This window comes from Pangasianodon hypophthalmus, chromosome 27 (genome assembly GCF_027358585.1).
Source record: "Pangasianodon hypophthalmus isolate fPanHyp1 chromosome 27, fPanHyp1.pri, whole genome shotgun sequence".
In the NCBI taxonomy this organism is placed as follows: Eukaryota; Metazoa; Chordata; class Actinopteri; order Siluriformes; family Pangasiidae; genus Pangasianodon; species Pangasianodon hypophthalmus.
Genome location: NC_069736.1, coordinates 16,643,091 through 16,665,684, shown reverse-complemented (window position 1 = coordinate 16,665,684; position 22,594 = coordinate 16,643,091). Strand labels below are relative to the sequence as shown.

Below are 22,594 nucleotides of genomic sequence, written 5' to 3'. Positions count from 1 at the left end.
CATCTTGCTCTAAACAACCTGACTACTTTTTTACTTACGCACTGAGTCATACATTATGTAAGGAATAAAACACTCTCTGCTGTGCTGTTACAGGAAAATAATCAACGACAGAGTCGTGTGATGAAGTGGAGTTATTGTTACCACTGCGAAGTTGATTATCTTCCAATAACATCACGTCCCAAAGTGAAACCGGAGAAACCGCAAACTCCTCTGTCCTGACCACGATGGCAAACTTCAAGCTACAGCTTTATCTCTGACTGTTACAAAGCACTGACACTGGAGACTCCTTCCTAAAAAAAGATAAATAAAGGTCTTCTCACATCAAACTTCAGCATAGAAATAGAACTAGATTAAAAAAATCATAAAAATAGAACTAGATTACTTCTATTTGTTCATGTGGAGCGTCCGCGTGTAAGTTGTTACTATAGAAACAATAACGTAGTAAAACAAGCGCAGTTATATAACTGTGATTTACAACACCTTTGACCAATCATGATCGAGCATTCCAAAGTGCTGTAGTATCATTCATTAAGTTGAACATTTCTGTAGACATTTTGAAAGTTTGCTATTATTATTATTATTATTATTATTATTATTATTATTAATCTATGTTTGCTTCATTACTAATGGTGACTTCCTGTTGTGCCTTTATTCATTTTAACAGAATTTGAGTTTAATGTTTTATTAAAGGTTCCTGTGTATCATGTCTTTTCTTTTTTCTTTTTTGCAAATAAAGCTGCATATTATGTTGTATTTAATTTAAAATTACTGATGAATGGAAGAGAAACCAAACTGAGTGTACAGCTGAGCAGTTCGGGGTCACTTAAGAACAACAGCAGCTCTCTTTCTGGACTTGAACTCCTTTTAGACAACCTTTGGGTCACTGGCTCAGAACACGACTCCACCTGCTCTTCCCTTTTACCTCTTGGTTACCTCTCTGCTGGTCCAAAGTCTTGTGGACCTGGCAGCGCTTTATTTAATCAAGTTGACGGGAAATGTGTGTGTTTTTGCAGCCTGTAAACATGAACTCAAACTCAATCGACACACTTGATTTAGTACGTAAAGGCAAGTAAAAAGAACTATAAATGATGTGTAGTCAGGAACAGGAAACAGACAATCTTCAGGGGATCAGTAAACAGCATTATTAGGTGAGGCAGGAGTCAAAAACGAAAAAAAGCAGAATGTCAGAACAACAAAATACAACGGCTTGGTATCGACTGTCAACAAAGACACAGAGAGTATACTTCTCAGTGATTTACTGGTGTGGAAGTCCTGAAATACCAAGGCTGGGATTGTGTACAGGTGCAGGCGATCAGTTTGATGGTGACTGCGAACGTGACAGAGTTTGTGGGTGTTGGGTGTTGTAGTTCGCGGTTGGCCATGTTTGTAGGCTGCCTTGACTTCTGGGAGATGCAACGGCGTTGACGTGACAAAATACCACTGTATTTAAAGGTGCAAGAGTCAATTTTTTATTTCTCATTTGTACAAGTAACTTGGAAAATATGTTGAACATTCATCATTCATTTTCATACCACTTGTCCTACACAGGGTTGCGGGGGGGAGCCTGAAGCCTATCCCAGGGAACTCAGGGCACACAAAGTGGGGGACCCCCTGGACGGGAGGCCAACCCATCACAGGGCACAATCGCACAAACACAATCGCACAAACACACACGCACTCACATGCCAATCAGCCCACAATGCATGTCTTGGACTGGGGGAGGAAACTGTAGTACCCAGAGGAAACCCCCGGAGTCACATGGGCAGGAATGGGGGTGGGTCAAAGAGTATTGTTTGTATGCTAGAATGACAAACAAAACTACTACAGCAGTGCTTCCCATTGTTGGTACTCCATGCAATATGTCATTTTATTGTGATTTTCTGTGCAGCATTGTATGTTGACTTTGTTGTAGTGTCAATCGATTCGCCTCCAAATTCCATCTGTCTCTGCAAAAATTGGGCAGAATCCTGTGTTTATCTCTGTCACTCTTATCAGTCTTGATAAAGGTCAGTCTTACTGGAAATTGCTGAAAAAAATATGTTGTGAAAGTGGGCTGTTGAAAGTGTACATAAATCTGAGCCATTTTGGGGGATAAAAAGAAATGAATACTGAGATCTCTGCAAATACAAAACTAGATACTTTACAGTAACATGAAAGGATGGTTTGCCCACGAACTACCATGAAGACATGGTTATTGTAGGCTAAAATGTAAAAGGTCCAATCTTTATTGATGTTCTTAAAAGTACCAATGAATCTGCAGCTAGTTGAAGGTTGGAACACATTGTCTGATCTTCTTCCAAACAACTGTATCCAATCTTTCCAATCTTCAACTGTGCTCACTGTAGCCTCAGATTCCTGTTTTTGGCTGACAGGAGTGGAACTCGATGTGGTCTCCTGCTGTTGTAGCCCAATAGCCACAAGGTTGTGCATTCTGAGATGCTTTTCTGCTGAGCATGGTTGAAAAGAGTGGTTCACTGAGTTACCATAGCCTTCCTGTCAGCTCGAACCAGTCTGACCATTTTCCTCTGAACTCTCTTACAAACAAGTCGTTTCCACCCACAGAACTGTCGCTCACTCAATGTTTTTTGTTTTTCGCACCATTCTGTGTAAACTCTAGAAACTGTTGTGTGTGAAAATCCCAGGAGATTTTCTGAAACACTCAAACTGATACCAAGAGCCATGCCACGGTCAAAGTCACTGAGCTCACATTTGATCCCCATTCTGATGTTTGATGTAAACATTAGCTGAAGCTCTTGACTTGTGTCTTCATGATTTTATGTATTGCAATGCTGTCACATGACCAGCTGATTTGATCATTAAATGAATCCACCACAATCTGTGACCTCAATAAAGCTTTTACTGAAAGTGAGTGAGTGAGTTTCTGCATGACTCTTTTTTTGTGGAGTGACCTTGACTCCAAATTCCACCTGTGTCTCCAAATACTGGACAGAATCCTATGAAAAAAAAACATGTGCGTTGTGAAACCGGGCTGTAGAAACTGTATATAAAGCTGAGCCACTTTTGGGGGTAGAAGTGGAGCAAATACTGAGACTTCAGACACTTGGCTGATTCTTGGAAGAAAACATTGTTACAACTTTGTGATCATACAGATTCATACTCTTTAAGGTAATTTGATGTTTATTTTATGAACTCTTTCAATACATGCTTAGCACTGTATGTGCTATTAAAGGTCACCTTTTATAGCAACACAATACACTCATTATCCAATATCTATGAATACAACTCTAGAAAGAAAGACACTTACTTATGGTCAGATTCCTTCATTTGTGAGGTAAATATTATTATTCAATCCTTTTGTTCACTACTTACTTATGGTTGTCCTGTTTCTCATTTTTAAAGTATTACCCTATCCATCAGGCTACATCCAATTATCATCCCAGTTGTTGGTAAATGTGCAAATTTTGCACTCGTACAAATGGACTGAAACCAGTAGCAGCAGTAAACAGACGTAAATAGAAGTAGATCAAAGTGGCATCTTACTCAGGTAACTGTGATGAGTGATGGATATTTACTTCCTCTAAACAATGTCAGTCACTGTTATAGATTTAACAAGTGAATATGTCTGAATGTTGATTATTCTGAAGCTAATATGTGTATATACAGTAAAACTCCTATAAAGGAAAGAGGTGCTACTGTGTTTACTGCTGATGCTGTGAGCGGCCATGTTGATTTGACGTCGCTGACTGAACTCGGGGTTGAGGAGACCGTCCTGAGTTTCAGAGCAGGAATTCCAAACTGACTCTGTGTTTTCTTTGTTTTTTTTTCCTAGTCAGAGTTCAGAAGTTAGGGGATTTAATCGAACACATCCATATCTGATTATCTTTGAGGCCTTGCACACAGTACGTTCATGTTTCCTCTCGGTGTGTGAGTCAGTATTGCTGTACTAGACAGTGATGGAGGATTTCAGGATGTTTTTTTGAGTAGCTTTAAGAACCAGCATGCAATAATAACATTCACATACAGTACGTTGGAATTTGATATACTGGGCGATATTAAAATGTTTTACATGTGATTAATGTATTTATCTTATGATGTACTTATATTCTAGCGAGGAAAATAAATTTGTGTCACTGTGGGCCGTCAGAAATGATTGTGATCCCCATTGTGAGCATGTGATAAAGAAGAGAAAACTATTTACAGACATCACATAAAAGAAATGATTAACAGGAAGCAGGGACCAGGATTCAGCGGAATGAGACTGAGAATTACAGGACGACCAAAATCCACACCAAATGTTGTTTTAACAGGTGGAGAGATAAAACAAAACAAAACAAGAAAAGCAAGTTGAAGCAGGAAGAACACAAAACAGAGCACAACATAAGATGTCTATTAGAATTTATAGGAAGTCATTTCGAGTCATTAATGGCACTAATAAGAAATAACTGGGTTATTTTTTTTAAATTAATTCCATGTGTGTATGTTAAGTTTATTAGTTATTTGCACAGTATGTCAAGACGTGTGTACATTGAAATGCAGAACATATAATAAACGCTTGTGGACGAGGCAGCAGTGAGGAAACAGGATCCTGACAGATGTTCTGTGACAGCTATAAATAACAGACTGGAAACATTCTTTAAACTCAGTAGAATTAATGGCAGGTGGACGATGCGATTTACAACTCTGAATCCTGCAGACCAGGATTTGCTCAAGGCGTGACCTCAGTTAGCCCCGATTTTTCTGAACCCTTGTCACCTTCATATTCCATTTACAATTTGGTAAATATGTACTGTGACATCTTGTAGGCTTATTGAACAGAATCCTGTGTTTTATTAGTTTTATTATCAGCCTTGATAAGGAACATCCACACAGTGGGAGGTTTCATTGCTGGATGAGACGGTATATAAGGTGTGAGGAGAGACAAGAGTTTTAGGACAGATTTCTATAAATACAGCTCGAGAACGAAGATACTTACTTGTGGTCAGATTCCTTCATTTTTGAGGTAAATATTATTATTTAATCTTTTTGTTCACTACTTACTTATGGATGTCCTGTTTCTCATTTTAAAGTATTACCATATCCATCAGGCTACATCCAATTTTCATCCCAGTTGTTGGTAATATGAACTGTATTTGTGAAAAATGTATACCACAGCCCCTTGAATTCTCGATTCTGATTGGTCAGTTTTCTATAACAGCAGCTCTGACAGTAGTGCAGCTGCAACTCCCAGGTTTATATTAATATGTTATCATTTATATGGTAACAATATACACAGGAGCTTGTACTGCTCCACATAAAAACGTGTGTAATTGTTGATATGGCAAAGTTTTCTGGAAGAAGAGGATTATTTAACATAAAACAGCACTTTGTAACATACAAAAGGTCTTTAAATATCCCTCATAATCATGGCATTTAGGACTGAAATAAATAAACAGCAACCAAATCTCTGAAGGGGAAAGGACGCGAGAGACACGAAAGACAGTTACTTCCGCTTTCGCTCAAAATCCTGAAAGCTAAAAATACAATCGTCTTAGTTTGTGCAATTTGTTTGTGTCTCTCTCCAGAAGCGTCATCATGGAGATGTGTCGGTTCGGCCTGGTTTTGCTGTTGGTGTTGTGCGCTGCACTGCTTGCTGAAGCCCAGCCGGATGGTGTGGCGCACCGCTACAGTAACTTCCTGAATCAGCACGTTTACGCAGGCATGACCAGCAACAGGTGTGACAGTGTGATCGGAAGTAGGGGAATTGAAACTGTGCTGCCTAATGGAAAGCGCAGCTGCAAACAGAGGAACACCTTCATATTGGCCAATTCTGACCAGGTCAGGGCCGTGTGTGGGAACGCCATGAAGGATTATGAAAGTGGCCAGCCTTTCCGTGTGGTCACATGCAAACTACACAGTGGAGAAAGACCGCCACATTGTGAATACAGAGGTCATGAGGACAGGCGATACATTACAATATCATGTGAACAGGGTTGGCCTGTGCATTATCCTGGAGACACGGTTGTTGTAGGCTGAAATTTTCAAAAAGTCATATGTTTAGTGATGCTCATAAAAGTACTTTTCCAATGAATCTGCAGCTAAACTAATGTTTAATGATCCTGAAATACACTGATTGATCCACTTTTTTTTTTTTTTTTTTTACTTTAGTGAATCTCTGAGGTGGTTGTGTTGAAGCCAGAAAGACATTTTAATCACTTGGCTGATCTTTTATTTCTCTGTATTAATTACAATATCCATTTTCCAGATGTTAATCTACATACAGTTTTTGTTCTGATGTGTAAGACATTGTGGTAATGCAACTTTTAAATTGGATGGTCTCAGGGAAAAAAAATTATAACTAAGATATGATTTAAATGTATCATTTCTATTTTTTGCTGAATCATATGAACTCTACTTTTAATTTTCTTTATCAAAACAATAAAGAAATGCAGTTTTCTCTGATGTTTTATTTCGCTTGGTCTGTTTCTTTAAATCATATCTTAAAATATTAAATATGTCAGAGACTCAGCACTTGTATTTATATTCTGTTTACTGTGACGGCGACACCAAGTGTTCAAACCGAGAACGTGGTGGTCATTGGGTTCCTTACAGCTCGACAGTCAACGCTAAACAATACACTGAACAATAAAGTCCAAGACAAGACAAAACAGCACGTAAAAGGAACGTGCATTAACACTGCAGTCAGTTCAAGAGTAAATGTGCAAATGCTGCACTCGTACAAATGGACTGAAACCAGTAGCAGCAGTAAATAGACGTAAATAGAAGTAGATCAAAGTGACATCTTACTCAGGTAACTGTGATGAGTGATGGATATTTACTTCCTCTAAACAATGAACTGTACAGTCACTGTTATAGATTTAACAAGTGAATATGTCTGAATGTTGATTACTCTAAAGCTAATACGTGTATATACAGTAAAACTCCTTTAAAGGAAAGAGGTGCTACTGTGTTTACTGCTGATGCTGTGAGCGGCCATGTTGATTTGACGTCGCTGACTGAACTCGGGGTTGAGGAGACCGTCCTGAGTTTCAGAGCAGGAATTCCAAACTGACTCTGTGTTTTCTTTGGTTTTTTCCTAGTCAGAGTTCAGAAGTTAGGGGATTTAATCGAACACATTCATATCTGATTATCTTTGAGGCCTTGCACACAGTACGTTCATGTTTCCTCTCGGTGTGTGAGTCAGTATTGCTGTACTAGACAGTGATGGAGGATTTCAGGATGTTTTTTGAGTAGCTTTAAGAACCAGCATGCAATAATAACATTCACATACAGTACGTTGGAATTTGATATACTGGGCGATATTAAAATGTTTTACATGTGATTAATGTATTGATGTACTTATATTCTAGCGAGGAAAATAAATTTGTGTCACTGTGGGCCGTCAGAAATGATTGTGATCCCCATTGTGAGCATGTGATAAAGAAGAGAAAACTATTTACAGACATCACATAAAAGAAATGATTAACAGGAAGCAGGGACCAGGATTCAGCGGAATGAGACTGAGAATTACAGGACGACCAAAATCCACACCAAATGTTGTTTTAACAGGTGGAGAGATAAAACAAAACAAAACAAGAAAAGCAAGTTGAAGCAGGAAGAACACAAAACAGAGCACAACATAAGATGTCTATTAGAATTTATAGGAAGTCATTTCGAGTCATTAATGGCACTAATAAGAAATAACTGGGTTATTTTTTTTTAATTAATTCCATGTGTGTATGTTAAGTTTATTAGTTATTTGCACAGTATGTCAAGACGTGTGTACATTGAAATGCAGAACATATAATAAACGCTTGTGGACGAGGCAGCAGTGAGGAAACAGGATCCTGACAGATGTTCTGTGACAGCTATAAATAACAGACTGGAAACATTCTTTAAACTCAGTAGAATTAATGGCAGGTGGACGACGCGATTTACAACTCTGAATCCTGCAGACCAGGATTTGCTCAAGGCGTGACCTCAGTTAGCCCCGATTTTTCTGAACCCTTGTCACCTTCATATTCCATTTACAATTTGGTAAATATGTACTGTGACATCTTGTAGGCTTATTGAACAGAATCCTGTGTTTTATTAGTTTTATTATCAGCCTTGATAAGGAACATCCACACAGTGGGAGGTTTCATTGCTGGATGAGACGGTATATAAGGTGTGAGGAGAGACAAGAGTTTTAGGACAGATTTCTATAAATACAGCTCGAGAACGAAGATACTTACTTGTGGTCAGATTCCTTCATTTTTGAGGTAAATATTATTATTTAATCTTTTTGTTCACTACTTACTTATGGATGTCCTGTTTCTCATTTTAAAGTATTACCATATCCATCAGGCTACATCCAATTTTCATCCCAGTTGTTGGTAATATGAACTGTATTTGTGAAAAATGTATACCACAGCCCCTTGAATTCTCGATTCTGATTGGTCAGTTTTCTATAACAGCAGCTCTGACAGTAGTGCAGCTGCAACTCCCAGGTTTATATTAATATGTTATCATTTATATGGTAACAATATACACAGGAGCTTGTACTGCTCCATATAAAAACGTGTGTAATTGTTGATATGGCAAAGTTTTCTGGAAGAAGAGGATTATTTAACATAAAACAGCACTTTGTAACATACAAAAGGTCTTTAAATATCCCTCATAATCATGGCATTTAGGACTGAAATAAATAAACAGCAACCAAATCTCTGAAGGGGAAAGGACGCGAGAGACACGAAAGACAGTTACTTCCGCTTTCGCTCAAAATCCTGAAAGCTAAAAATACAATCGTCTTAGTTTGTGCAATTTGTTTGTGTCTCTCTCCAGAAGCGTCATCATGGAGATGTGTCGGTTCGGCCTGGTTTTGCTGTTGGTGTTGTGCGCTGCACTGCTTGCTGAAGCCCAGCCGGATGGTGTGGCGCACCGCTACAGTAACTTCCTGAATCAGCACGTTTACGCAGGCATGACCAGCAACAGGTGTGACAGTGTGATCGGAAGTAGGGGAATTGAAACTGTGCTGCCTAATGGAAAGCGCAGCTGCAAACAGAGGAACACCTTCATATTGGCCAATTCTGACCAGGTCAGGGCCGTGTGTGGGAACGCCATGAAGGATTATGAAAGTGGCCAGCCTTTCCGTGTGGTCACATGCAAACTACACAGTGGAGAAAGACCGCCACATTGTGAATACAGAGGTCATGAGGACAGGCGATACATTACAATATCATGTGAACAGGGTTGGCCTGTGCATTATCCTGGAGACACGGTTGTTGTAGGCTGAAATTTTCAAAAAGTCATATGTTTAGTGATGCTCATAAAAGTACTTTTCCAATGAATCTGCAGCTAAACTAATGTTTAATGATCCTGAAATACACTGATTGATCCACTTTTTTTTTTTTTTTTTTTTTTTTACTTTAGTGAATCTCTGAGGTGGTTGTGTTGAAGCCAGAAAGACATTTTAATCACTTGGCTGATCTTTTATTTCTCTGTATTAATTACAATATCCATTTTCCAGATGTTAATCTACATACAGTTTTTGTTCTGATGTGTAAGACATTGTGGTAATGCAACTTTTAAATTGGATGGTCTCAGGGAAAAAAAATTATAACTAAGATATGATTTAAATGTATCATTTCTATTTTTTGCTGAATCATATGAACTCTACTTTTAATTTTCTTTATCAAAACAATAAAGAAATGCAGTTTTCTCTGATGTTTTATTTCGCTTGGTCTGTTTCTTTAAATCATATCTTAAAATATTAAATATGTCAGAGACTCAGCACTTGTATTTATATTCTGTTTACTGTGACGGCGACACCAAGTGTTCAAACCGAGAACGTGGTGGTCATTGGGTTCCTTACAGCTCGACAGTCAACGCTAAACAATACACTGAACAATAAAGTCCAAGACAAGACAAAACAGCACGTAAAAGGAACGTGCATTAACACTGCAGTCAGTTCAAGAGTAAATGTGCAAATGCTGCACTCGTACAAATGGACTGAAACCGGTAGCAGCAGTAAATAGACGTAAATAGAAGTAGATCAAAGTGACATCTTACTCAGGTAACTGTGATGACTGATGGATATTTACTTCCTCTAAACAATGAACTGTACAGTCACTGTTATAGATTTAACAAGTGAATATGTCTGAATGTTGATTACTCTAAAGCTAATACGTGTATATACAGTAAAACTCCTTTAAAGGAAAGAGGTGCTACTGTGTTTACTGCTGATGCTGTGAGCGGCCATGTTGATTTGACGTCGCTGACTGAACTCGGGGTTGAGGAGACCGTCCTGAGTTTCAGAGCAGGAATTCCAAACTGACTCTGTTTTCTTTGGTTTTTTCCTAGTCAGAGTTCAGAAGTTAGGGGATTTAATCGAACACATTCATATCTGATTATCTTTGAGGCCTTGCACACAGTACGTTCATGTTTCCTCTCGGTGTGTGAGTCAGTATTGCTGTACTAGACAGTGATGGAGGATTTCAGGATGTTTTTTTGAGTAGCTTTAAGAACCAGCATGCAATAATAACATTCACATACAGTACGTTGGAATTTGATATACTGGGCGATATTAAAATGTTTTACATGTGATTAATGTATTTATCTTATGATGTACTTATATTCTAGCGAGGAAAATAAATTTGTGTCACTGTGGGCCGTCAGAAATGATTGTGATCCCCATTGTGAGCATGTGATAAAGAAGAGAAAACTATTTACAGACATCACATAAAAGAAATGATTAACAGGAAGCAGGGACCAGGATTCAGCGGAATGAGACTGAGAATTACAGGACGACCAAAATCCACACCAAATGTTGTTTTAACAGGTGGAGAGATAAACAAAACAAAACAAGAAAAGCAAGTTGAAGCAGGAAGAACACAAAACAGAGCACAACATAAGATGTCTATTAGAATTTATAGGAAGTCATTTCGAGTCATTAATGGCACTAATAAGAAATAACTGGGTTATTTTTTTTAAATTAATTCCATGTGTGTATGTTAAGTTTATTAGTTATTTGCACAGTATGTCAAGACGTGTGTACATTGAAATGCAGAACATATAATGAACGCTTGTGGACGAGGCAGCAGTGAGGAAACAGGATCCTGACAGATGTTCTGTGACAGCTATAAATAACAGACTGGAAACATTCTTTAAACTCAGTAGAATTAATGGCAGGTGGACGATGCGATTTACAACTCTGAATCCTGCAGACCAGGATTTGCTCAAGGCGTGACCTCAGTTAGCCCCGATTTTTCTGAACCCTTGTCACCTTCATATTCCATTTACAATTTGGTAAATATGTACTGTGACATCTTGTAGGCTTATTGAACAGAATCCTGTGTTTTATTAGTTTTATTATCAGCCTTGATAAGGAACATCCACACAGTGGGAGGTTTCATTGCTGGATGAGACGGTATATAAGGTGGGAGGAGAGACAAGAGTTTTAGGACAGATTTCTATAAATACAGCTCGAGAACGAAGATACTTACTTGTGGTCAGATTCCTTCATTTTTGAGGTAAATATTATTATTTAATTCCTTTGTTCACTACTTACTTATGGATGTCCTGTTTCTCATTTTAGCATTTAAAGTATTACCCTATCCATCAGGCTACATCCAATTTTAGTCCCAGTTGTTGCTAATAAGTATTTATGTATTTATGAATAATGTATACCACAGTGTTGTTAAAGAGAAGGTCATATAGTATTTTAAAGTGTCCTAATATTGTGTTGGAGTCCCCTACAACAGGTTTAAATGCATCTAAGGTCAGAAAACATTGTAATTTTCTCAGAATATGCACTTAATATTAAAATCATTTTTGCAATGATTTGGATAAGGTTCGTTTGAATCAATTCGGACCTTAAGGTCTGTAAACCCCTCCCTTCCATAAGTCTACTCTGCTCTGATTGGTCAGCTGGCCAAGTCTGTTTTGATTGGTCTTTCCGTATCTATTCCGTGTCGGAAACGAAACGCCCATTTCCCTAATTAATTTTTGGGTTAACAAAACAATAATGGTGGATATGTTAGCCGAGTGCTAACGTGACTAACTGATGAAACAATACAGTTTGTAAACCTAAATATGTCTACATTCTTTATTATTACACGAAGTAATTAGAACAACGACAGTCTACATTAATCGACACAATCCTGAAAGCTAAAAATATAATCATCTTAGTTTGTGTAATTTGATTGTGTCTCTGTCCACAGACTTCATCATGGAGATCCGTGTGTTCGGCCTGGTGTTGCTGTTGGTGTTGAGCACCACACTGCCTGCTGAAGCCCAGAACTGGAGGGCATTCAGAAATAAGCATATTTACCTGAAAATGCCCGAGTCTAGATGTACCAACGTGATCAAAGAGAGGGGAATCAATCCTGGTGGCAGCTGCAAAACGGTGAACAGCTTCATATGGGCCACAGATGATCAGGTCAAGGCTGTATGTGGGAGAGCCGGCAAGCCTTTGGGTGGGAATCTTCAAAAAAGCAACAACCCTTTCCCTGTGGTCACTTGCAAGCGGACATCAAGTAACCCATGTAAATATAAAGGTCATCAGAGCCCTAAACACATTCAAATAGCATGTGAAGGGGGTTTGCCCGTGCATTACCACGGTGAAAGAGCTGGTTAATTACATCAAGGCTGTGATTTAAAACGCCAAATATTTGGTGATGTTCTTAAAACTAACGCAATCTTTAAAAAATACTTCTTACAACACTTCTTATACTGATTAATGAATCTCTGAGGTGGTTGAGCTGAAGGTTTTCAATTCAATTGCTTTGGTGATCATTTATTTCTCTATACTGCTTACATGATACATTTTCAGATGTTCATTCATCCACTTTAGTAGCATTTTTATTCCATTTTTTTGTGATCTTAGCTCCTGAAATCAGAGCAGTTTAAAATGTTTCATCTCTTTGACTGAGATCAGTATGATGACTGAAGGAAATGAACATTTGTGGTCTGTTATAAAGCCACATGTGATTGCAATGTACTCGATAGATATGAAAAACATATGGTGTGATACCTGTTCAACAAATACATCACTGTTTATTGGTATGTAATGACATTTTATATAAACAAACCAAAAAAGCTTTTAAATGTATCATTTCTATGCACTTTAAAATCAATACCTGTCATCTTCATTAAAGCAGATAAAGCATCGCAAAACCATTTTCTCTGCTGTTTGATTTGTAGATTTGTTCTCTATAAAGAAGGCAGGTCAGTTTTACTTTTCTGAAACACACTGAACCTTGTCAAGTCTATTTGTGATGATTAGACACGAGTATAGTCAGAACTTATATATATAAATCCTTTTGATATTTTTAGCTTCCTCAAAAGATTCTGTTTGATTCTTGGCCCAAATCACCAGAACACATCATCCTTTGTTCTGTATTTTGGCTTAGTTTGTGCCTCAACACTCAGTTTATCAGCTCACATCCACAGAAAAATGATCCAATAAATTATTATTATTATTATTATTATTTTTTTTTTTTACACACACACACACACACACACACACACACACACACACACACACCAAAACAGTTTCATCACTTAATCAGTTGATCAGCAAGTGATGAATATTGACTCAGCTGATGCCTTCAAGAATGAATGCAAATAATTTACAATAATCACATGGTTGTTTGAAACTGTTGTCTGAAAAGTCCCTGATTTGACCATTAGGAAATAGAAAAGATCATTCTAAAAATGAATTTATATCTAAACCACTAGATGGCACCACTGTGTACGTCAAGTCACAAACATCATGAAGACGAGCCAAAAGAGGATTTTCACTGAACTGCCATGCTCGCTGTTCTTGAATATATATGAGCAAGCATTTGGCTTTGTGTACGACTGTTTGAAAGAGAGCATACAGCTACAGTTGCAAGAAAAATGTTTGTGAACCCCATGGAGTTACCAGGGTTTTTGCATTGGTTATTTATAAAAAAGTGGTCTGATCTTCATCTGTCACGATTCTGCACGATCACAATCTGGAAAAAGTAAGTGAACCCTTGAGTTTTGTAGATCCTTCATGGTGTCCTTCCATTATCACCATTATGGTTCAGTGTTTTTCTGATAGTGGACGCATGAACAAAGACTTTCACAGTTTGTAGAGATTTTGCCAGGTCTTTTGCTGTTATGTTTGGGTTCTTTTTCATCTTTTTTCCAGGATTGCCTGTTGTGCTCTTGGTGTGAGCTTAGCAGGATGCCTACTCCTAGAGAGAGTAGCAACAGTCCTGAATTTTCTGCCATGGAGCCGTACTATTCAAGTGGTTTTAACAGGCGACTAGTTGGAGGAATTCAGATTAAAACATGCACAAGAACAACAACAGCTGAAGTGTGAAAAACACACAGAAGAAAAGTTCTGCAATGGTTGACACGAAAGAAGCTGCTGAAGGTGTAAAACCACAAGGTAGTTTAGAAGACTAAAAAAGTTCAACGCTGCAGCAGCATTTGCATTTAGATTAATGGTCATAGGATGGACAGGTACATATACACACACACACACACACACACACACACACACACACATGCTCTGAGCAGTAGTTTAGCTTCAGCTCCTGGCTCATTTCTTATTGTTTTAACATCCTCTTGACTGGGATTTTCTCTGCTGTTTGATTTGTAGAGTTGTTTGGATATATTCAGCTTTCTCAAAAGATTCTGTTTGGTTCTTGGCCCAAATCACTAGAACACATCACCCTTTGTTCTGTATTTTGGCTTAGTTTGCACCTCAACACTCAGTTTATCAGCTCACATCCACAGAAAAATGATCTAATAAATTATTATTATTATTTTTTTAGATGATAATTTTCACCAGTGAATTTGTATAAAATTGAAGGTGCTTGAAGAAAGCAAGTGCAAAAAGCATTAACCGCACAGACACTGACAAAGCTAGTGGTTAACACCTCCCGGTGAATGAGAGGGAACCATGTGCTTCAGCGTCAACCACCAGCTAACGCTTTCAGCTAACTTTCAGTGTTAAAGAATTAGTGCTGGACTTTGACACCGAAACCTTTTCCTCTTATCTGAACATCAGGTTACCATGTAAATAAGTGATGGATATTTTTTCCCCATTCCTCAGGAATCCTGATGTGCTTTGGGATGCCAGAATATTTCCCTTTTCCTTCATACATTCAGATTCGGATTCTTTCAGAGCGCAGTTAAGAAAGTTTAGTGTTGTTGAATTATAGCTATTTTTATCACCGAATAACATTATTGTCATTTATAATAAAAAATAATATTAACAATAACATTAATGTTGTTGTTACTATGAATATTTTTAAATTTAAATAGCTATTATATATATATATATATATATATATATATATATATATATATATATATATATATATATATATATATATATATATATATATATATACACACACACACTAATAGCTATAGCTATTAAAATAATTGAATAACACTTAAATTTAAGATTATTGAATAGTTATAATATACAGAGATAGACTAGATATTATTGTTGGCGTATAGACATGTAACATTAGTCCACCGAGGCGAGCGTGGTGATGAACCCAAGTGCAGCTTTATTTAACAAAGTGAAAACCCAAAATACAAATAAAGACTTGACTTAACTTGGACAGACTTGACTTGACTTGGATTGGCTTGGCTTGGCCAGACTAGACACAAACAGACTGCAGGTTACAACATCAATACACGACAAGAGACAATTGCTACATGAGGGCTATATATACCAAACAATCAAGGACACATGACTTAACCAACCAATCAGAACAAGACACATAGACAAGGGTAACACATGACAAGATCACAGGAGGGGCAAGGAACACATGACTAGACAGGAACCATGACTAAACTCCAAAATAAAAGACATGAGAACAATGAACAAGAAACACAACAAAACCCAAACCCCACGTTACAAGACATTGGTGTACAATTTTTGTTAATTGAATGATTTATTCTTTGCTGTTAATTTTTAAATAAAAAAAGTTCACTGTACTATGGATCATTTATTCTGAGTAATGTTTTCCTAGTTAAAAGCAGCTACTGTAAAATAAAGTAGTGCATGCAGCCTGTACAACACTCAGACGGTGCCCACGTACAGCACCATGCAGGACCCTCCATCTACCCATGTTGCTGTTGCATAAAACCCATATTAAGCCTTTTTTTGCCATACATATTAACCCGTTAAACAGGAGCATCTACAGTGGATATAAAAAGTCTACACACCCCTGTTAAAATGCTATGCTTCTGTGATGTAAAAAAAATGAGACCAAGATAAATAATTTCAGAAATTTTCCCACCTTTAATGTGACCTATAACCTGTACAACTTCATTGAAAAACAAACTGAAATCTTTTAGGTTGGGAGAGTAAAAATAAAAAACCAAAATAATGTGGTTGCAGAAGTGTGCACACCCTTAAACTAATACTTTGTTGAAGTACCTTTTGATTTTATTACAGCACTCAATCTTTTTGGGTTTGAGTCTATCAGCATGGCACATCTTGACTTGGCAATATTCGCCCACTCTTCATTGCAAAAATGTTCCAAATCTGTCAGATTGCGAGGGCATCTCCTGTGCACGGCCCTCTTCAGATCACTCCACAGAGTTTCAATAGGATTCAGGTCTGGGCTCTGGCTGGGCCATTCCAAAACTTTAATCTTCTTCTGGTGAAGCCATTCTTTTGTTGATTTGGATTTATGCTTTGGGTCGTTGTCGTGCTGAAAGATGAAGTTCTTCTTCATCTTCAGCTTTCTAGCAGAAGCTTGAAGGTTTTGTGCCAATATTGACTGGTATTTGGAACTGTTCATAATTTCCTCCACCTTGACTAAGGCCCCAGTTCCAGCTGAAGAAAAACAGCCCCAAAGCATGATGCTGCCACTACCATGCTTCACTGTGGGTATGGTGTTCTTCTGGTGATGTGCAGTGTTTGCCAGCGATACCTTTTGGAATTACGGCCAGAAAGTTCAACCTTGGTTTCATCAGACCATAACACATTTTCCCACATGCTTTTGGGAGACTTCAAATGTGTTTTTGCAAAATTTAGCCGGGCTTGGATGTTTTTCTTAATAAGAAAAGGCTTCTGTCTTGCCACCCTACCCCATAGCCCAGACCTATGAAGAATATGGGAGATTGTTGTCACATGTACTACACAGCCAGTACTTGCCAGAAATTCCTGCAGCTCCTTTAATATTGCTGTAGGCCTCTTGGCAGCCTCCCTGACCAGTTTTCTTCTCGTCTTTTCATCAATTTTGGAGGGACATCCAGTTCTTGGTAATGTCGCTGTTGCGCCACATTTCCTCCACTTGATGATGATGGTCTTCACTGTGTTCCATGGTATATCTAATGCCTTGGAAATTCTTTTGTACCCTTCTCCTGACTGATACTTTTTAATAATCAAATCCCTCTGATGCTGTGGAAGCTCTCTGTGGACCATGGCTTTTGCTGTAAGATGCGACTAAGAAAATGTCAGGAAAAGCCTACTAGAACAACTGAACGTTATTTGGGGTTAATCAGAGGCACTTTAAATGATGGCAGGTGTGAACTGACTCCTAGTTAACTTGAGTTTGAGTGTGATTGCTTAATTCTGAACACGGCCACATCCCCAGTTATAAGAGGGTGTGCACACTTATGCAACCACATTATTTTGTTTTTTTTATTTTTACTCGCCCCGCTTAAAAGATTTCAGTTTGTTTTTCAGTTGAGTTGTACAGGTTATAGGTCACATTAAAGGGGGAAAAAGTTCTGAAATGATTTATCTTGGTCTCATTTTTTTACATTACCAGAAACCTGGCATTTTAACAGGGGTGTGTAGACTTTTTATATCCACTGTATATGTGAGGCCCATGTGGAAACTGCGGACCAAAGACTGTGAAGCCCAGCTGATCACACTGGCCCCAGTTCCAGACCCTACACGAACATGATTAGACAAACCACTGAGAAAACTGAAAAATTAAGTCCGTGCAGTAAATCTGTTAACTAAGTAGGTGAAATTGTACGTGCTCAAGTCTTTGACCAGATGAACAAAGTTAAATTATATATTTAAATTTGAATATTAAAACAAGCCACACACACAAAATGCACACAAAGTGCACACATGCAATTAAGCGCAAGTAATTCCTCTGACTAAACGTGAGAGTGTGAGCTACAAGCCAGGTCCATGTTCTCTGTATCTAATAAACATTGTGGTTTGGCTATCTGTAGCTTGCTACTGATATTTAGCTATAGACAAAGCTACAGCACCAAATCTAAGCTATAGATGCATCACTTTACATTTTCCTTCATTCCTGAAACATCTGTATTCTATGAATCATTAAAAATAACTACATTGTGACATGCTTTTGGCAAAAAACATCCTGTTTTTCCTTATATTCCCACACATACTGAAAACCAGTATTGTCTGATTTCATTTACTTTCATAATAAAAAGAAAAGAAAATGGAAAAGAACTGAAAAAAAGACAGAATGTGGATTTCATCTGGCCCTACGTTTGCCATGGAGCCGTACTATTCAAGTGGTTTTAACAGGCGACTAGTTGGAGGAATTCAGATTAAAACATGCACAAGAACAACAACAGCTGAAGTGTGAAAAACACACAGAGGAAAAGTTCTGCAATGGTTGACACGAAAGAAGCTGCTGAAGGTGTAAAACCACAAGGTAGTTTAGAAGACTAAAAAAGTTCAACGCTGCAGCAGCATTTGCATTTAGATTAATGGTCATAGGATGGACAGGTACATATATACACACACACACACACACACACACACACTCATGCTCTGAGCAGTAGTTTAGCTTCAGCTCCTGGCTCATTTCTTATTGTTTTAACATCCTCTTGACTGGGATTTTCTCTGCTGTTTGATTTGTAGAGTTGTTTGGATATATTCAGCTTTCTCAAAAGATTCTGTTTGGTTCTTGGCCCAAATCACTAGAACACATCACCCTTTGTTCTGTATTTTGGCTTAGTTTGCACCTCAACACTCAGTTTATCAGCTCACATCCACAGAAAAATGATCTAATAAATTATTATTATTTTTTTTTTAGATGATCATTTTCACCAGTGAATTTGTATAAAATTGAAGGTGCTTGAAGAAAGCAAGTGCAAAAAGCATTAACCGCACAGACACTGACAAAGCTAGTGGTTAACACCTCCCGGTGAATGAGAGGGAACCATGTGCTTCAGCGTCAACCAGCAGCTAACGCTTTCAGCTAACTTTCAGAGTTAAAGAATTAGTGCTGGACTTTGACACCGAACCCTTTTCCTCTTATCTGAACATCAGGTTACCATGTAAATAAGCGATGGATATTTTTTCCATTCCTCAGGAATCCTGATGTGCTTTGGGATGCCAGAATATTTCACATGAACATCTATATGTGAGGCCCATGTGGAAACTGTGCACCAAAGACTGTGAAGCCCAGCTGATCACATGGGCCCCAGTTCCAGACCTTACATGAACATGATTAGACAAACCACTCGGAAAACTAAAAAATTAAGTCCGTGCAGTAAATCTGTTAACTAAGTAGGTGAAATTGTACGTGTTCAAGTCTTTGACCAGATGAACAAAGTTAAATTATATATTTAAATTCTAATATTAAAACAAGGCACACACACGAAATCGTGCACACATGCAATTAAGCGCAAGTAATTCCTCTGGATAAACGTGAGAGTGTGAGCTACAAGCCAGGTCCATGTTCTCTGCACCTAATAAACATTGTGGTTTGGCTATCTGTAGCTTGCTACTGATATTTAGCTATAGACAAAGCTACAGGACCGAATCTAAGCTATAGATGCATCACTTTACATTTTCCATCATTATCTGATTTCATTTACTTTCATAAAAAAAGAAAAGAAAACTGAAAAGAACTGAAAAAAAAAAACCGAATGTGGATTTCATCAGTCCTTATGTTTGCCATGGAGCCGTACTATTCAAGTTATTTTAACAGGGGACTAGTTGGAGGAATTCAGATTAAAACATGCACAAGAACAACAACAGCTGAAGTGTGAAAAACACACAGAAGAAAAGTTCTGCAATGGTTGACACGAAAGAAGCTGGTGAAGGTGTAAAACCACAGTAAAACCACATTAAGCTGCAGCGTTTGCATTTCGCTTAATGGTCATAGGACGGTCTTGTGTATATATATACACACATATACACACACACACACACACACATTCATGCTCTGAACAGTGGTTTTGATTATTCTTTCATTTATACTCTGCCTGACTGTGCGTGATCATCTTCTTATCCTATCTTCTTGATTGGGACTCTTCAATCCTCTCTTGCTGGTAAGATTGTTTATCTTTTGCTCCTCAACACACATTTAAATGGAGGAAATGTTGCTTCATCTTAATAGAATATAATTTATAAGAAATAGGAAAGTATTACTAAATAGTACATAAAGGTATCCTTGGTCATTCAAACCCAACCTTAACACTCTGTCTGGTAGGAGAAATATCGTGAAGACTGTGTGTGATTGTGGATAAAGGGTTAACCATTTGTGCATTAGTGAGTGGGGCAAGATGTTATTCTAGACTAAACAAGTTGTAGGATGTGTTTTAGTGTTTTTAGAATAAAAAGCAGTATATAAAACTGCACTAACTCTGGTTTGAAATCACTTAGCAATTGATGTTTACATCACTAATTAAATGTAAATGTAAAGCTCAGGAGCTCATGTTGGATGCATCACACCACCCCATTTGTGTCTTAAGGCCCAACAGCAGCTCTTTTTAGGTCCTGAATCCCTTTTAGTCAACCTCGGGGTCACAGAACAGTGTTAATGTATCAAGGGGTGGGAGTAAAATCCAAGCACTCAGATATGGATATGAATGACGTGCACAAACATTAAGGATAAATGTTGTCCAAAATCAATTTAGACTCAGGAGGCTACAGAAAATTGTTATTGCCTTGATTTTAGTCACTCAGAGGGAATAAAAATGGGGTCAAAGTAATAATATATAAGGAATAAAACATCCTGTGTCATGCTGTTATAAGAAAATAATCAACAACGGGGTGGTGTGTTGGAGCAGGGTTACTGCCTTGAAGTTGATTTTCCTACATCTGTATATGTTTTATTCCTCTTATGTCATGGCAATTTTCCTGCGCTACCAACGCTCTGTCTTGTCGATCAATAGAAAACAAGTAGGCGGGGCTAACGTCACTTTGGTTGGTAAAAAAACACGAGGAGCTACTTATACAGAATATTTGCCCTGTTTTTTTTCTGTTGCATGGCTGAAAAAAAATCTTTTCCACTGACATGCGCTAGGGGTTTTGGCGTAAAATGCTTGGGGATTTTTTATTTTTTATTGTTAGCAATGTTTACACCTCTGGATTACATGTAACACGTGTGCTGACAGTTGAATTTAAAAAAAAAAAAAACAGAACTAAGAATTTCAATCTTCATTTAAATACTTGCCCTTGGTAGCAAGTAATATTATATCTCCTGTGTACTAACCCAAAACATGGATTAAAATCTTGTATGAAATTTTGAAAGCAGAAAAAAACCCACAGTCATCTTAGTTTGTGTAACCTGTTTAGATTGTTTGTGTCTCTCTCCAGAAGCATCATCATGGAGAAGTGTCAGTTTGGCCTGGTTTTGCTGTTGGTGTTGTGCGCCGTGCTGCCAGCTGAAGCCCAGCCCCCTAACGTGATACATCGCTACAGAAATTTCCTGAATCAGCATGTTTACATAGACATGACCGAAAGAAAGTGTACTAGTGAGATCTACAAGAGAAAAATCACTGATGGTAACACCAACAATTGCAAAGAAGTGAACACCTTCATAAAGGCCAATTCTAACCTGGTCAAGGCTGTGTGTGGGAAAGCCACGCGTAATTATACAAGCGGCCAGCCTTTCACTGTGGTCACATGCAAACTACACAGTGGAGAAAGACGGCCACGCTGTGACTACGGCAAAAAAGGTCATCAGAGCACTCGATACATTAATATATCATGTGATCAGGGTTGGCCCGTGCATTACATAGAAGACCATATTTTGTAGGCTGAAATGTCGAAGGTCAGATGTTTAGTGACCAATGAATCTGCAACTAAACTAATGGTTAATGATCCTGAAATACGCTGATTGAGCTGCTTTTTTTTTTTTTTTTTTTTACTTTAGTGAACTTCTGCGGTGGTTGTGTTGAAGCCAGGAAAGACATTTTCTTTCAATCACTTTGTTGATCTTTTATTTCTCTGTATTAATGACATTATATACATTCTGAAATGTTCATGTTCATACGTTTTAGTCCAGACTTGTAACACATTGGGTTAATGCAACTTTCGAATAGAATGGGCTCCTGAAATCAGAAAAGAGCAGTTTAAAATGTTACATCTCGTTGACTTTTTGAGTTCAGAATGACGAGTGAAGGAAATGAACATTTGTGTGATTGCATGTACTCTATGGATATGAAAAACATATGGTGTGATAACTGTACAACAAATCCGTCACTGTTTATTGGTATATCGTGAGATTTTATATAATCCCACCAAAAAAAACCCAGGTTTTAAATGCATCATTTCTACAGACTTTGCTTAGTTTGCTTGTAAAATCAGTAGCGTTCATCTTTATTAAATCAATAAAGCATCGCAAAATCATTGTCTCTGCTGTTTGATTTGTTCTCTATAAAGACTGTTTTACTGTACATTTCAAGATTTCTGCAAATAAACTAGAAAAATGACACTCGACTGACCTGA

General features: G+C 37.8%; 3 protein-coding genes across 5 annotated transcripts; all 3 read left to right on the top strand.

Moving 5' to 3' along the window:
- Window positions 1-2,965: 2,965 nt before the first annotated feature.
- Window positions 2,966-6,399, top strand: LOC128317590 (ribonuclease-like 3). Of its 3 annotated transcripts, none has more exons than XM_053230311.1 (2): window positions 2,966-3,126; window positions 5,523-6,399. In XM_053230311.1, exon 2 carries the CDS (start codon window positions 5,533-5,535, stop codon window positions 5,971-5,973), a length of 441 nt encoding a protein of 146 aa, XP_053086286.1. In that variant the 5' UTR covers window positions 2,966-3,126; window positions 5,523-5,532; the 3' UTR covers window positions 5,974-6,399. The 3 variants fall into 3 exon arrangements, with proteins under 3 accessions (XP_053086286.1, XP_053086288.1, XP_053086287.1); XM_053230313.1 differs by lacking the exon at window positions 2,966-3,126 and adding an exon at window positions 3,382-3,505; XM_053230312.1 differs by lacking the exon at window positions 2,966-3,126 and adding an exon at window positions 4,808-4,960.
- A 1,654-nt stretch (window positions 6,400-8,053) lies between these two features.
- LOC113531235 (ribonuclease-like 3) lies at window positions 8,054-9,642 on the top strand. The gene is made up of 2 exons (XM_053230314.1): window positions 8,054-8,198; window positions 8,761-9,642. The coding sequence occupies exon 2, from the start codon at window positions 8,771-8,773 to the stop codon at window positions 9,209-9,211; it is 441 nt and encodes a 146-aa protein (XP_053086289.1). The 5' UTR covers window positions 8,054-8,198; window positions 8,761-8,770; the 3' UTR covers window positions 9,212-9,642.
- Window positions 9,643-20,070: 10,428 nt separating this feature from the next.
- Window positions 20,071-22,495, top strand: LOC113531236 (ribonuclease-like 3). Its single transcript, XM_053230315.1, has 2 exons — window positions 20,071-20,190; window positions 21,461-22,495. Exon 2 carries the CDS (start codon window positions 21,471-21,473, stop codon window positions 21,900-21,902), a length of 432 nt encoding a protein of 143 aa, XP_053086290.1. The 5' UTR covers window positions 20,071-20,190; window positions 21,461-21,470; the 3' UTR covers window positions 21,903-22,495.
- The last annotated feature ends 99 nt before the right edge of the window (window positions 22,496-22,594 follow it).

Bases quoted from the DNA above. Each gene is read 5' to 3' on its own strand.
- LOC128317590 (XM_053230311.1), top strand. From the start codon at position 5,533: ATGGAGATGTGTCGGTTCGGCCTGGTTTTGCTGTTGGTGTTGTGCGCT.
- LOC113531236 (XM_053230315.1), top strand. From the start codon at position 21,471: ATGGAGAAGTGTCAGTTTGGCCTGGTTTTGCTGTTGGTGTTGTGCGCC.
- LOC113531235 (XM_053230314.1), top strand. From the start codon at position 8,771: ATGGAGATGTGTCGGTTCGGCCTGGTTTTGCTGTTGGTGTTGTGCGCT.